Genomic DNA, 14,593 nt, shown 5'->3' with positions numbered 1-14,593 from the left:
TCGCTCGCTCGCACGGTCCGTCGCGTGTCCCTCCGCCGCGCCGCGGGACATTTCCACGCCTCGCTCGCTCGCACGGTCCGTCGCGTGTCCCTCCGCCGCGCCGCGGGACATTTCCACGCCTCGCTCGCTCGCACGGTCCGTCGCGTGTCCCTCCGCCGCGCCGCGGGACATTTCCACGCCTCGCTCGCTCGCACGGTCCGTCGCGTGTCCCTCCGCCGCGCCGCGGGACATTTCCACGCCTCGCTCGCTCGCACGGTCCGTCGCGTGTCCCTCCGCCGCGCCGCGGGACATTTCCACGCCTCGCTCGCTCGCACGGTCCGTCGCGTGTCCCTCCGCCGCGCCGCGGGACATTTCCACGCCTCGCTCGCTCGCACGGTCCGTCGCGTGTCCCTCCGCCGCGCCGCGGGACATTTCCACGCCTCGCTCGCTCGCACGGTCCGTCGCGTGTCCCTCCGCCGCGCCGCGGGACATTTCCACGCCTCGCTCGCTCGCACGGTCCGTCGCGTGTCCCTCCGCCGCGCCGCGGGACATTTCCACGCCTCGCTCGCTCGCACGGTCCGTCGCGTGTCCCTCCGCCGCGCCGCGGGACATTTCCACGCCTCGCTCGCTCGCACGGTCCGTCGCGTGTCCCTCCGCCGCGCCGCGGGACATTTCCACGCCTCGCTCGCTCGCACGGTCCGTCGCGTGTCCCTCCGCCGCGCCGCGGGACATTTCCACGCCTCGCTCGCTCGCACGGTCCGTCGCGTGTCCCTCCGCCGCGCCGCGGGACATTTCCACGCCTCGCTCGCTCGCACGGTCCGTCGCGTGTCCCTCCGCCGCGCCGCGGGACATTTCCACGCCTCGCTCGCTCGCACGGTCCGTCGCGTGTCCCTCCGCCGCGCCGCGGGACATTTCCACGCCTCGCTCGCTCGCACGGTCCGTCGCGTGTCCCTCCGCCGCGCCGCGGGACATTTCCACGCCTCGCTCGCTCGCACGGTCCGTCGCGTGTCCCTCCGCCGCGCCGCGGGACATTTCCACGCCTCGCTCGCTCGCACGGTCCGTCGCGTGTCCCTCCGCCGCGCCGCGGGACATTTCCACGCCTCGCTCGCTCGCACGGTCCGTCGCGTGTCCCTCCGCCGCGCCGCGGGACATTTCCACGCCTCGCTCGCTCGCACGGTCCGTCGCGTGTCCCTCCGCCGCGCCGCGGGACATTTCCACGCCTCGCTCGCTCGCACGGTCCGTCGCGTGTCCCTCCGCCGCGCCGCGGGACATTTCCACGCCTCGCTCGCTCGCACGGTCCGTCGCGTGTCCCTCCGCCGCGCCGCGGGACATTTCCACGCCTCGCTCGCTCGCACGGTCCGTCGCGTGTCCCTCCGCCGCGCCGCGGGACATTTCCACGCCTCGCTCGCTCGCACGGTCCGTCGCGTGTCCCTCCGCCGCGCCGCGGGACATTTCCACGCCTCGCTCGCTCGCACGGTCCGTCGCGTGTCCCTCCGCCGCGCCGCGGGACATTTCCACGCCTCGCTCGCTCGCACGGTCCGTCGCGTGTCCCTCCGCCGCGCCGCGGGACATTTCCACGCCTCGCTCGCTCGCACGGTCCGTCGCGTGTCCCTCCGCCGCGCCGCGGGACATTTCCACGCCTCGCTCGCTCGCACGGTCCGTCGCGTGTCCCTCCGCCGCGCCGCGGGACATTTCCACGCCTCGCTCGCTCGCACGGTCCGTCGCGTGTCCCTCCGCCGCGCCGCGGGACATTTCCACGCCTCGCTCGCTCGCACGGTCCGTCGCGTGTCCCTCCGCCGCGCCGCGGGACATTTCCACGCCTCGCTCGCTCGCACGGTCCGTCGCGTGTCCCTCCGCCGCGCCGCGGGACATTTCCACGCCTCGCTCGCTCGCACGGTCCGTCGCGTGTCCCTCCGCCGCGCCGCGGGACATTTCCACGCCTCGCTCGCTCGCACGGTCCGTCGCGTGTCCCTCCGCCGCGCCGCGGGACATTTCCACGCCTCGCTCGCTCGCACGGTCCGTCGCGTGTCCCTCCGCCGCGCCGCGGGACATTTCCACGCCTCGCTCGCTCGCACGGTCCGTCGCGTGTCCCTCCGCCGCGCCGCGGGACATTTCCACGCCTCGCTCGCTCGCACGGTCCGTCGCGTGTCCCTCCGCCGCGCCGCGGGACATTTCCACGCCTCGCTCGCTCGCACGGTCCGTCGCGTGTCCCTCCGCCGCGCCGCGGGACATTTCCACGCCTCGCTCGCTCGCACGGTCCGTCGCGTGTCCCTCCGCCGCGCCGCGGGACATTTCCACGCCTCGCTCGCTCGCACGGTCCGTCGCGTGTCCCTCCGCCGCGCCGCGGGACATTTCCACGCCTCGCTCGCTCGCACGGTCCGTCGCGTGTCCCTCCGCCGCGCCGCGGGACATTTCCACGCCTCGCTCGCTCGCACGGTCCGTCGCGTGTCCCTCCGCCGCGCCGCGGGACATTTCCACGCCTCGCTCGCTCGCACGGTCCGTCGCGTGTCCCTCCGCCGCGCCGCGGGACATTTCCACGCCTCGCTCGCTCGCACGGTCCGTCGCGTGTCCCTCCGCCGCGCCGCGGGACATTTCCACGCCTCGCTCGCTCGCACGGTCCGTCGCGTGTCCCTCCGCCGCGCCGCGGGACATTTCCACGCCTCGCTCGCTCGCACGGTCCGTCGCGTGTCCCTCCGCCGCGCCGCGGGACATTTCCACGCCTCGCTCGCTCGCACGGTCCGTCGCGTGTCCCTCCGCCGCGCCGCGGGACATTTCCACGCCTCGCTCGCTCGCACGGTCCGTCGCGTGTCCCTCCGCCGCGCCGCGGGACATTTCCACGCCTCGCTCGCTCGCACGGTCCGTCGCGTGTCCCTCCGCCGCGCCGCGGGACATTTCCACGCCTCGCTCGCTCGCACGGTCCGTCGCGTGTCCCTCCGCCGCGCCGCGGGACATTTCCACGCCTCGCTCGCTCGCACGGTCCGTCGCGTGTCCCTCCGCCGCGCCGCGGGACATTTCCACGCCTCGCTCGCTCGCACGGTCCGTCGCGTGTCCCTCCGCCGCGCCGCGGGACATTTCCACGCCTCGCTCGCTCGCACGGTCCGTCGCGTGTCCCTCCGCCGCGCCGCGGGACATTTCCACGCCTCGCTCGCTCGCACGGTCCGTCGCGTGTCCCTCCGCCGCGCCGCGGGACATTTCCACGCCTCGCTCGCTCGCACGGTCCGTCGCGTGTCCCTCCGCCGCGCCGCGGGACATTTCCACGCCTCGCTCGCTCGCACGGTCCGTCGCGTGTCCCTCCGCCGCGCCGCGGGACATTTCCACGCCTCGCTCGCTCGCACGGTCCGTCGCGTGTCCCTCCGCCGCGCCGCGGGACATTTCCACGCCTCGCTCGCTCGCACGGTCCGTCGCGTGTCCCTCCGCCGCGCCGCGGGACATTTCCACGCCTCGCTCGCTCGCACGGTCCGTCGCGTGTCCCTCCGCCGCGCCGCGGGACATTTCCACGCCTCGCTCGCTCGCACGGTCCGTCGCGTGTCCCTCCGCCGCGCCGCGGGACATTTCCACGCCTCGCTCGCTCGCACGGTCCGTCGCGTGTCCCTCCGCCGCGCCGCGGGACATTTCCACGCCTCGCTCGCTCGCACGGTCCGTCGCGTGTCCCTCCGCCGCGCCGCGGGACATTTCCACGCCTCGCTCGCTCGCACGGTCCGTCGCGTGTCCCTCCGCCGCGCCGCGGGACATTTCCACGCCTCGCTCGCTCGCACGGTCCGTCGCGTGTCCCTCCGCCGCGCCGCGGGACATTTCCACGCCTCGCTCGCTCGCACGGTCCGTCGCGTGTCCCTCCGCCGCGCCGCGGGACATTTCCACGCCTCGCTCGCTCGCACGGTCCTTCGCGTGTCCCTCCGCCGCGCCGCGGGACATTTCCACGCCTCGCTCGCTCGCACGGTCCGTCGCGTGTCCCTCCGCCGCGCCGCGGGACATTTCCACGCCTCGCTCGCTCGCACGGTCCTTCGCGTGTCCCTCCGCCGCGCCGCGGGACATTTCCACGCCTCGCTCGCTCGCACGGTCCTTCGCGTGTCCCTCCGCCGCGCCGCGGGACATTTCCACGCCTCGCTCGCTCGCACGGTCCTTCGCGTGTCCCTCCGCCGCGCCGCGGGACATTTCCACGCCTCGCTCGCTCGCACGGTCCTTCGCGTGTCCCTCCGCCGCGCCGCGGGACATTTCCACGCCTCGCTCGCTCGCACGGTCCTTCGCGTGTCCCTCCGCCGCGCCGCGGGACATTTCCACGCCTCGCTCGCTCGCACGGTCCTTCGCGTGTCCCTCCGCCGCGCCGCGGGACATTTCCACGCCTCGCTCGCTCGCACGGTCCTTCGCGTGTCCCTCCGCCGCGCCGCGGGACATTTCCACGCCTCGCTCGCTCGCACGGTCCTTCGCGTGTCCCTCCGCCGCGCCGCGGGACATTTCCACGCCTCGCTCGCTCGCACGGTCCTTCGCGTGTCCCTCCGCCGCGCCGCGGGACATTTCCACGCCTCGCTCGCTCGCACGGTCCTTCGCGTGTCCCTCCGCCGCGCCGCGGGACATTTCCACGCCTCGCTCGCTCGCACGGTCCTTCGCGTGTCCCTCCGCCGCGCCGCGGGACATTTCCACGCCTCGCTCGCTCGCACGGTCCTTCGCGTGTCCCTCCGCCGCGCCGCGGGACATTTCCACGCCTCGCTCGCTCGCACGGTCCTTCGCGTGTCCCTCCGCCGCGCCGCGGGACATTTCCACGCCTCGCTCGCTCGCACGGTCCTTCGCGTGTCCCTCCGCCGCGCCGCGGGACATTTCCACGCCTCGCTCGCTCGCACGGTCCTTCGCGTGTCCCTCCGCCGCGCCGCGGGACATTTCCACGCCTCGCTCGCTCGCACGGTCCTTCGCGTGTCCCTCCGCCGCGCCGCGGGACATTTCCACGCCTCGCTCGCTCGCACGGTCCTTCGCGTGTCCCTCCGCCGCGCCGCGGGACATTTCCACGCCTCGCTCGCTCGCACGGTCCTTCGCGTGTCCCTCCGCCGCGCCGCGGGACATTTCCACGCCTCGCTCGCTCGCACGGTCCTTCGCGTGTCCCTCCGCCGCGCCGCGGGACATTTCCACGCCTCGCTCGCTCGCACGGTCCTTCGCGTGTCCCTCCGCCGCGCCGCGGGACATTTCCACGCCTCGCTCGCTCGCACGGTCCTTCGCGTGTCCCTCCGCCGCGCCGCGGGACATTTCCACGCCTCGCTCGCTCGCACGGTCCTTCGCGTGTCCCTCCGCCGCGCCGCGGGACATTTCCACGCCTCGCTCGCTCGCACGGTCCTTCGCGTGTCCCTCCGCCGCGCCGCGGGACATTTCCACGCCTCGCTCGCTCGCACGGTCCTTCGCGTGTCCCTCCGCCGCGCCGCGGGACATTTCCACGCCTCGCTCGCTCGCACGGTCCTTCGCGTGTCCCTCCGCCGCGCCGCGGGACATTTCCACGCCTCGCTCGCTCGCACGGTCCTTCGCGTGTCCCTCCGCCGCGCCGCGGGACATTTCCACGCCTCGCTCGCTCGCACGGTCCTTCGCGTGTCCCTCCGCCGCGCCGCGGGACATTTCCACGCCTCGCTCGCTCGCACGGTCCTTCGCGTGTCCCTCCGCCGCGCCGCGGGACATTTCCACGCCTCGCTCGCTCGCACGGTCCTTCGCGTGTCCCTCCGCCGCGCCGCGGGACATTTCCACGCCTCGCTCGCTCGCACGGTCCTTCGCGTGTCCCTCCGCCGCGCCGCGGGACATTTCCACGCCTCGCTCGCTCGCACGGTCCTTCGCGTGTCCCTCCGCCGCGCCGCGGGACATTTCCACGCCTCGCTCGCTCGCACGGTCCTTCGCGTGTCCCTCCGCCGCGCCGCGGGACATTTCCACGCCTCGCTCGCTCGCACGGTCCGTCGCGTGTCCCTCCGCCGCGCCGCGGGACATTTGCACGCCTCGCTCGCTCATACGGTCCGTCGCGTGTCCCTCCGCCGCGCCGCGGGACATTTGCACGCCTCGCTCGCTCATACGGTCCGTCGCGTGTCCCTCCGCCGCGCCGCGGGACATTTCACGCCTCGCTCGCTCATACGGTCCGTCGCGTGTCCCTCCGCCGCGCCGCGGGACATTTACACGCCTCGCTCGCTCATACGGTCCGTCGCGTGTCCCTCCGCCGCGCCGCGGGACATTTACACGCCTCGCTCGCTCATACGGTCCGTCGCGTGTCCCTCCGCCGCGCCGCGGGACATTTACACGCCTCGCTCGCTCATACGGTCCGTCGCGTGTCCCTCCTCCGCGCCGCGAGACATCACGCTCATAAAGTTAAGCGTATAAAAAATCTTGTCTGCAAAAGACATCATCAAGGGAATAATTTGTAATTCTTTTCAGCAATTACATTTCCATTAAGCGAGAAAAGTCAAGAAACATTTCGACTATATTGCAACAACGTCGTAAAATTAATGCAATATAGCTGAAATGGCTTCTTGATTTATCTTGCTTAATGGCAATGAAATCACACTGCATTGCCACGAGTCTCAATGTGGCTCGAGACTCCTAGCTGACCCGGAGATGGAAGTGGATTTTGTGGCCTGAAGCGCTTAAAAGAAAGTGGTGAGTGTAATTCATTTTCACGTACTATGTCACTTATGTCATAAAATTTTCTATCTCTTCTGTCTTTACTTAATCGAATCGTTCATTTGAATGTTTCAGAAAATAACGACGCAGAAGGTGACATCGGAGCAGCGAGGGAATCCTGCGTAGCTGACATTCCGAGCAGCCTGAGAGGAGGAGGAGGCCTAGGATAGGCATCGGGCATCGGCGTACCAACACTTCTGGTAAATGTTACTTTTTATTTTTTCTAAAGATATTATAGAATCTCTCTTTTCGTTTGTGCTTATTCAGTTGCTACATTAAACCGTGTTTCGGAATTCAAATTAGTAAAAAGAAATATTTTGAAAAATTTGATTCAAGTTGATTCTAATGTAGAGACCTTTTTCGAAGAAGTAATTTAAAATATAATATTAATCTGAATAACGAATAAGATGTTCGATGCGCGTGACAATTATTTAATCGATTCGATTATTTTTATGTTACAGAAAATATCCACGCGGGAAGGAGCAACGTTGCTTCGCATCGAGGGAACACGAGGGACATCCCGAGCAGCCTTAGAGGAGGAGGAGGCCAGGGAGAGGCATCAGGCGCCGGCGGAACAACATGCGGTAAATATAATTGGTTTATACATATTGTGTTTCGCGGAAAGTTTAACCAATCGGTTTTTCAATATCGATTAGTAAATTTAGCCAGAGAGTAGAAATTAAAAGAGTTTAATTTTTAAAATTCTATTTAAAATTCTTGTGTTCAGTAAATAGAGTATACTTTTAAGAAATTAAATGTGATTTTTTTATTAAATTTGTTTAACGAATTAAAATATAGTATTCCGTGTTTTACGTTCGGTAATTATTTTTCGAAATACAGACCGTCTCAAAAAATATTGTCTATAAATGACATCACGCTTATAAAGTTAAGCGTGTAAAAAATCTTGTCTATAAATGATCACGCTTATAAAGTTAAGGGTGTAAAAAATTTTGTCTGCAAAAGACATTATACTTGAAAAATTTTTTATTTAAACTAACAAAGAGTGAGAGACAATATCTTACGTTCTGCACACGAAGCTGACCAATGTGTGCGTTCGAAATCACGGGACTTTTAAATCTGGAAGTTTTACGAAGGTTCTCTGAGACGCCTTGCGCTTTGTCTCGGTACACCAAGCAGCTATTTCCTCCTGCATTTCCTCCCATGTTTTCTTCACGGTCCAAGTGGGTCTCAAAAACTTTCATTCTCCGACCTGATTATACACCACTAGCACGTCTTCGTCTTCGTACAAGCGAATAGAATGAATTTGTCGAATGTTCGATAATTTCGTGCTCAATTCCTGAAATCTCCAGCCGTTGTACTGATAAATTCCCACGGTACCCTGCTCTAATGCGAGAAGGATGACAGTGTTTTCCATCGTCAGGGAATGAATATACCTCGTCGGAGCGATTTTTTGAAATGGTACAAAGCGGCCGTACATCTCCTTATACAAGATTGTGGACTCGTTACCGGCCAAAATCAGAAAACGCTCTTCGAAATGACCCTCTTTGAAATGAAACGAACTGACGTCGTTAGCATAACGTAATTTCTGCATTTCTACGAATCTATTAGAACGCACGGAAAACCGGAGTATCTTCGTGAGCGATCCTACGACGACGACGTGCATGAAACTCTTGTTCTGGAAGGGCAAGAGCTTTCTCGCTCCATAGAGCAACGTGTCGATCTTGTCGAAATTCTCGCCAAGCCAGACATATATGAATATTCTCGTTTCCGTCGCGATTCCCAAGTACAGCTGATTCATTCCGAGCCACATAGACATATGCACCACTTCGGGAATTTCGAACTCCTGCTTGAACCGCAATTCGTACCTTCCGCTTTCGTTTTTGCTGAGGCGCAGAATGATGATTCCGTCGGTATCTTTCTGCACAGCTATAAGCGTACCAGCGCTGTAATTATTTACGATTATCCGTTTTCCATTGAATTGCGGATACGTTCCGACGTGTTGAGCTTTATCATCCTGTGAAAGACATTGTTGTAATTTAAAAAAAAGCTAGTGTTTATTCCTGTTATTCCGGCATAAAATAAGATGTGCTTGAATATAACTATAATCGACATACAACAAATTGATAAAGTAACATGTTTGAAGAATCGACGGCAGCTGCAAACCAGAGCAATCGATGTCCATCTTGTATGGAAAAGAAGGCCGTATCTTGAAAGTCCGACAATTCGAGTGGTAAGGTCTCTTCGAAACCTTGCAACACATTCACACCTGTAAATAAAATTAGTTTGAAATTGCAATCAAATGAGAATTCGTAAAATTCATTTCTCATCTCAATTATATCTACAGAATTCGACGATGATATCTAATGATTTTTTTCAGGCTTATAAAACAATGACAAGAACTAAAGTAACAAATAAAAAAACAGATGATTTTTTAATATCGCTAATATTTATCCGTAATCTATTAAATTCTAGAAATAATACTCTGTAAATGAGCATTATTACATTTGAAAACTTGCAATCTCAAAACTTTCCCTTATTTTATTCAGTTTTGATTTAATTCTTGAATACTTTGAGACTTTATTATTTCAAACACCTTTTCCTTAAAAATATCCTTATTCACGGTAATAAATTCAACAATTGGATAAAGTAAGAACAATTTTTATAAACAAAGTCTCAGAACGAAGTAATTAATGAACGAAAAAGTATAACGAGGCATGAATATAAGATAAAAAGAGTACGCGCGGCAACGTGCTCCGATTTCGAAACGCAACCGCGCGGTAGGACTTCCTATTGACATCATTCAACATCAGCTGATCTCTCGATAACCTTAACGTCGGGCCGATATACACCAGTGTTTCGTGTTATCGTCTCGGCTCGACCGAACCGATCATCGTCGAAAACCGAGCGCGGCGCGCAGCAAATCGTGGACTGATCCATCGTCCTGTCGTATGTATCGTCGTTCGAAGCATGTCCACTCCGGAAGAGATGACGGAGACCCTGACGGCGCAGGTGAGCGAGCTGCAGGCACTGCAGTCCGTCTATCCGACCGAGCTGACTGTGGCGGACTATGGGGTTTTGGCTGACATCAACGAGTACATCGAGCGCCCCGACCGGGACCCACCGCGATGGCTGGAGTACGCTATCGCGGTCCCGTTGAACGGTGTAATATAACATTTACTTATGACATAACGTTGCCAAGGTGTGTCCGCCTTAACTGTTTTTACTTCAATGTTTCTCCAAATTTTTCTTCTACATATGCCAGCCACATATGTTGCATCATCAACATGTTGCTTGTGCCACTAGGGGAGTATCGAGCTACTGGTGAACTTGCCGACTAACTACCCAAAGGAGCAGCCCGAAGTGTATGCGAGAGGCTCTTGCTTGGACCGAACGCAGCCAGGCACTGCTGAACAAGGAACTCTCTGTCCTCGTCAAGGCCCAAGAGGCGGGCGAGCCTTGCATCTATACCCTGATATCGTGGCTGCAGGACAGCGCCGATACTTATCTCGAAGCTTCCGTGCGTAATCAAACGGTTAAGCACAGCGACGCGAGTAAAAGCGGCATGGAAGATCGGCAGCGGGTCCCGGTGGCCTTCTCCAGATATTGGATCTACAGTCATCACATATACGGCAAGTCCAAGAGACAGGACGTGACTAGCTTGGCGAAAGAGAACTCCATCACGGGATTCTGCTTGGCCGGCAAACCGGGGATAATTTGTATGGAGGGAAGTCTGGAAGATTGCGACTACTGCTGGCAGAGAGTAACGTCAACAATGATCTCTTCCGTATCTTAATATTTAATATAATAAGAATATCTCACACCTACAATTCTTTTGCAGATCAGGTCTATGAACTGGCACAGGATATTAATAAAATTATTGGAGAAAGAGGAGGACTGCAACAATGTGGACAGAATGCGCAAATTTACAGACTTCCAAGAAATCTCCTTTCCCACTACTGAGCGTCACAACGACATGAGTCAACTTCTCAAATACCTAACTGATCGCGACTGCCAGCACGCGTTCAAGGAGCTTTTTGGAATAGAAGGAAAATTCAGCAAATTTTCGGATTGATACAATTATATAAAAGTAGCAGCGTTAAATATATATCTTGTCTAATTTCCATCAGTCTCACGGGATTTTTGTACAAATGATACGTGTGAAATGTTTTGCTCACCTCTACTGCGCTCATTCTGAAGGCCCCTCTTTTGGCGCTTGGTTTTCTGAAGGATCGCTTCGGTCGTATCATTCATATATTTCGCTGTTAATATTGTTCAAAGTGTCATTATTTAATACATCGTACGCTAAAAATGTTTCAGAAATAAGGACGGTAATTTTTATAATATTCAAGTACCAGATAATTAATATTTTACCATTACTGAGATTTTTGAAGTATGCCGTCGTTCGATCGAGTATCGCGTACAAATCTTCCGTTGAATAAGGGGAATGTTCGCACTGTGTCACGCATATTAACGTGAAAATCAAGAGGAGCTCTCGTAACATATTCACACGAAGTAGTCTCTCAAAGCTACCGATCACGACTGATTCACAACGCGAGCTCGCCCGATCTTCCGTGCCGCTTTTGCTCGCGTCGCTGTGCTTAGCCGTTTGATTACACACGGAAGCTTCGAGATAGTGTATTGTGTTTACAGTTTTTCTGTAGGTACATAGTTCCTACCTTTCCGCATTCCAGTCTGTAACAGGTATACATAAACGCCAATATAAATCTCACTGTGTATGTACATATGCAGGAAGCCTCAGAATTTCTCATTTACATTTACACTTCAATAAATAGAATAATCAATTTATTCCTAACAAGTAAATAATAAAATAAATTAAGCAAAATAAGTGATTGAGAATGAAAGTGTTTGTAAATATGTCGAATTGAATGTTGATGATAATAAAATTTTATTTTATTTTATATATATACGTATACTTATGTATGTTCAGAAAGTTCAATTTACAAATCTTATCTAATAGTGGCGTAGCGTAAAAATTCATTGGTAAGAAATTGCCCTGGGATGTAAGGCGCCGGAGGGCCAAGAATATCTTGCGCGGGGCTGTGGATCTTGATCTGCCTCATATGGGTGTCCCTGCCATTTTGATGATTACTGATGACCGCTATTTGAATCATGAATGTCCTAATAGGCCGATCGTTGATGTTCTTAATGGGGATCACTATCCATCCGCTTGGCTCATTCAGGTCCATCACCTCTACCTCCTGCAGATCGTTAAAGTTGGTTCCAGCTCTGATGCTTATCCTGCGAATTAGCCAGAACGCATGTGTCAATAACGGCCAGTGGTACGGGCTCGCCGGTATCACCAAATAACGGAAGATATCTCCACACCTGTTTGGAGTGTAGCTCTCGTCCAGCTTGTAATCCGTATAGATGCATATGTCGCGAATGGTCGTCTTCCTCTTGAACTGTATGTTCACCAAGTGTGGCAGCTGTCCGTCCGATTGCCAGTACGTCTCCGTGATATCGTCGCGAAGCTGGTCCACGCCGAAACCCGGTTTACAGCTGGACAAACTCCAGATCGCGTAGTTCCCAACCTCTCGTACTCGGCCGGTCAGCTGCTCCTGCACGGGATCTATCTCTCCTGCGGCAAATGCCTTTTATACAGGAGACGTCTCAATTGTGGATTTATCATTGATTGAATCGTCGTCGTGACGAAAAGTATCGAAGGAACCGCGATGTATGTACTCACCGCTGTTATTAGCCTTGTTGCTCATTGTTAGGCTTAGGTTAGGCTCCTTCGGACCGTTGTTCTAGCGTATCCTCGCGTTATTTTAACGCCTTTCCGACACTCGCTGGAATATTATGCAAGATAATAGCAGGCCACACGACTCCCGGATACATTACAACGCTATTTCGAATTAGGGTGGTATTGTCCTGTTCACGGTTGTATATATCGTCGTATATGCCGCGCGACGACGAGATAACCTGTACGCCGCCAGCCATTCCCACCACCGATGCTGCCGTGCTGCCAGTGCCCGGTCTTCCGAACGGCAACTCTGGGCATGAGTTCTGATGAGTTCGGATCGACGAGTAACCGGAGTAACAACATTCGAGTAACAACATGAGTGAAGAAGTTAAAGATTTCTCGCACTTGAAATTGAATTCTTGGCTCCTCGCTCAATGCGAGTCCATGGGTGAGTAATTTTCTACAAAAATAATTTACGAAGAAACATGATTTTCCAGAAAATGTTCAATGGTTATAAAGAGTTACAAGGAATGATCATATCGAATAATATTCAGGACGTTAAACTTTGCGAAATTGACGAAACTATACAGCTATTTGTTTGTTTCCCTCTCTAATAGGTTTAAAAAAGCCAACGCCGATTCAGCAGAATTGCATTCCTCAAATACTGACGGGCAAAGATTGCATAGGCTGCACCAAGACCGGTAGTGGCAAAACTCTAGCATTTGCCCTGCCTGTTTTGCAAAAATTATGCGAGGATCCATATGGTATATTTGCTCTTGTGTGTTAACGCCAACGAGGGAACTAGCTTTTCAGGTGATAAATTTTACTTTCTTATTGTCGTTACTTGCAATATAAATTGTTTTATATTTGTGAGATTTGTCAGATCATCTCATAAGTAACGTAGTAATTTTATATACTTAAAAATAATAGAGAATAATTTTGATTGTGTACTGCATTGTACATGTATGGTATCGTAAGCAAAGGATAGAAAATTTACTAGAAAGATGGAAAGGAAGAGAGAAAGAAATAACAAATATCTAATTTATCAGAACTTTTAGTAGTTCTATTATGTTTATTTAAATTAATTGTATTACTCTTGGAACGATCTGATATTTGTACAAAACAGCCATGCTTGCGGTTAATTATAATAAATCTTATTATATTTAATGGAATTATTTTAGATTGCTGATCAGTTTGCTGCTATTGGCAAGGCTATCAACCTGAAAAAATGTGATTGTTGGTGGCATGGATATGGTGGCACAAGGATTGGAATTGTCGAAACAGCCACATATAGTTGTAGCTACACCGGGACGACTAGCAGATCATTTGGACAGTTGCGATACGTTCTCCCTGCAGAAGATCAAATTTTTAGTGTTGGACGAGGCTGATAGACTGCTCAGTGGCCATTTTGATGAACAGCTTAAGAAAATTTTTGCTGCATTACCCAAGCAGAAACAAGTATTGTTCTTTAGCGCTACAATGACAGACGCTCTTGACAAAGTGCAGCAAATAGCTTCTGGTAAGGTATATCTCGATAAAACAACTGTACGTTATGTTACATTACGGCTAGCAGGAATGAAAATGACAACTTTTCTAGGTTTTTACGTGGCAAGAGGAAGATGACGCTGGTATTGCCACAGTAAAGGAATTGGATCAACGTTACGTGTTGTGTCCTAAGGATGTGCTTGATTCGTATCTGATAGAAGTAATTAGAACATTTCGCGCCACCGATAAAAATGGTTCCATCATGATATTCACGGATACTTGCAAGTAAAGAATACAATTGCTCTTGTCACGTAACATAAAAGATCTTTCAAAGATTACGTATCTAGATCTAATTTATATATTATTATTTTGTGTTGTATTTAGACACTGTCAATTATTATCAATGACGTTGAATGATGTTGGATTTACGAACGTGGCTCTTCACGCGATGATTAAGCAAAAGGAACGTTTAGCAGCGCTAAACGAGTTCAAGTCAAACCACGTACAGATATTAATTGCTACCAATGTCGCGGCGAGAGGCCTCGATATTCCCACGGTGGAATTAGTCATTAATCATACAATACCGAATGTACCGAAGGAATACATTCATAGAGTCGGTAGAACAGCTCGCGCAGGTAAAAACGGTATGGCGATAAGCTTGATAACTCCACACGATATCAAATTATTGCACGCGATCGAAGATGCCATAGGTACTAAATTAACGGAATACAAAGTAGACGGTGAGTACATGTCCTATTTTGCGTTTCTTTTTTTTTTTTTTTTTTTTTAATAAAGATGGCTCAAAATCACATCTGATCCCTTAATTGA

General features: G+C 54.8%; 2 protein-coding genes, 1 long non-coding RNA gene and 2 pseudogenes across 4 annotated transcripts; 3 read left to right on the top strand and 2 right to left on the bottom strand.

Moving 5' to 3' along the window:
- Nucleotides 1-6,055: 6,055 nt before the first annotated feature.
- Nucleotides 6,056-7,370, top strand: LOC139775152 (uncharacterized). Its single transcript, XR_011718750.1, has 3 exons — nucleotides 6,056-6,591; nucleotides 6,691-6,815; nucleotides 7,077-7,370. It is a non-coding gene; the product is annotated as an uncharacterized lncRNA (long non-coding RNA).
- Nucleotides 7,371-7,581: 211 nt separating this feature from the next.
- LOC139775162 (uncharacterized) lies at nucleotides 7,582-11,321 on the bottom strand. Of its 2 annotated transcripts, none has more exons than XM_071710954.1 (4): nucleotides 10,948-11,321; nucleotides 10,752-10,878; nucleotides 8,691-8,842; nucleotides 7,582-8,590 (listed from the first exon to the last, which is right to left on the bottom strand). In XM_071710954.1, exons 2-4 carry the CDS (start codon nucleotides 10,825-10,827, stop codon nucleotides 7,814-7,816), a joined length of 1,005 nt encoding a protein of 334 aa, XP_071567055.1. In that variant the 5' UTR covers nucleotides 10,828-10,878; nucleotides 10,948-11,321; the 3' UTR covers nucleotides 7,582-7,813. The 2 variants fall into 2 exon arrangements, with proteins under 2 accessions (XP_071567055.1, XP_071567054.1); XM_071710953.1 differs by having other exon boundaries at nucleotides 10,752-10,835.
- LOC139775163 (RWD domain-containing protein 2A-like) lies at nucleotides 9,219-11,497 on the top strand (annotated as a pseudogene).
- LOC139775164 (anaphase-promoting complex subunit 10-like) lies at nucleotides 11,466-12,536 on the bottom strand. The gene is made up of 3 exons (XM_071710955.1): nucleotides 12,284-12,536; nucleotides 11,923-12,175; nucleotides 11,466-11,835 (listed from the first exon to the last, which is right to left on the bottom strand). Exons 1-3 carry the CDS (start codon nucleotides 12,306-12,308, stop codon nucleotides 11,544-11,546), a joined length of 570 nt encoding a protein of 189 aa, XP_071567056.1. The 5' UTR covers nucleotides 12,309-12,536; the 3' UTR covers nucleotides 11,466-11,543.
- Nucleotides 12,537-12,589: 53 nt separating this feature from the next.
- On the top strand, nucleotides 12,590-14,587 carry LOC139775165 (probable ATP-dependent RNA helicase DDX49; annotated as a pseudogene).
- The last annotated feature ends 6 nt before the right edge of the window (nucleotides 14,588-14,593 follow it).

This window comes from Temnothorax nylanderi, unplaced genomic scaffold, assembly GCF_030848795.1.
Source record: "Temnothorax nylanderi isolate EJ_2023f unplaced genomic scaffold, tnyl_v1.0 TNYL_tig0093_pilon, whole genome shotgun sequence".
NCBI lineage: Eukaryota > Metazoa > Arthropoda > Insecta > Hymenoptera > Formicidae > Temnothorax > Temnothorax nylanderi.
The sequence above is the reverse complement of the archived record's forward strand: the minus strand, read 5'-3'. Positions and strand labels throughout refer to the sequence as shown.

Excerpts from the sequence above, each read along its gene's own strand:
- LOC139775162 (XM_071710953.1), bottom strand. The coding sequence starts at position 11,077 with ATGTTACGAGAGCTCCTCTTGATTTTCACGTTAATATGCGTGACACAG. Across the intron at positions 10,836-10,947 it reads CTTCAAAAATCTCAGTAATG|CGAAATATATGAATGATACG; the intron begins GTAAAATATTAA and ends CAATATTAACAG. Across the intron at positions 8,591-8,690 it reads TGTTACTTTATCAATTTGTT|GATGATAAAGCTCAACACGT; the intron begins GTATGTCGATTA and ends TGTCTTTCACAG.
- LOC139775164 (XM_071710955.1), bottom strand. The coding sequence starts at position 12,308 with ATGAGCAACAAGGCTAATAACAGCG. Across the intron at positions 12,176-12,283 it reads CAACAAGGCTAATAACAGCG|GAGAGATAGATCCCGTGCAG; the intron begins GTGAGTACATAC and ends CATTTGCCGCAG. Across the intron at positions 11,836-11,922 it reads GAGAGCTACACTCCAAACAG|GATAAGCATCAGAGCTGGAA; the intron begins GTGTGGAGATAT and ends GCTAATTCGCAG.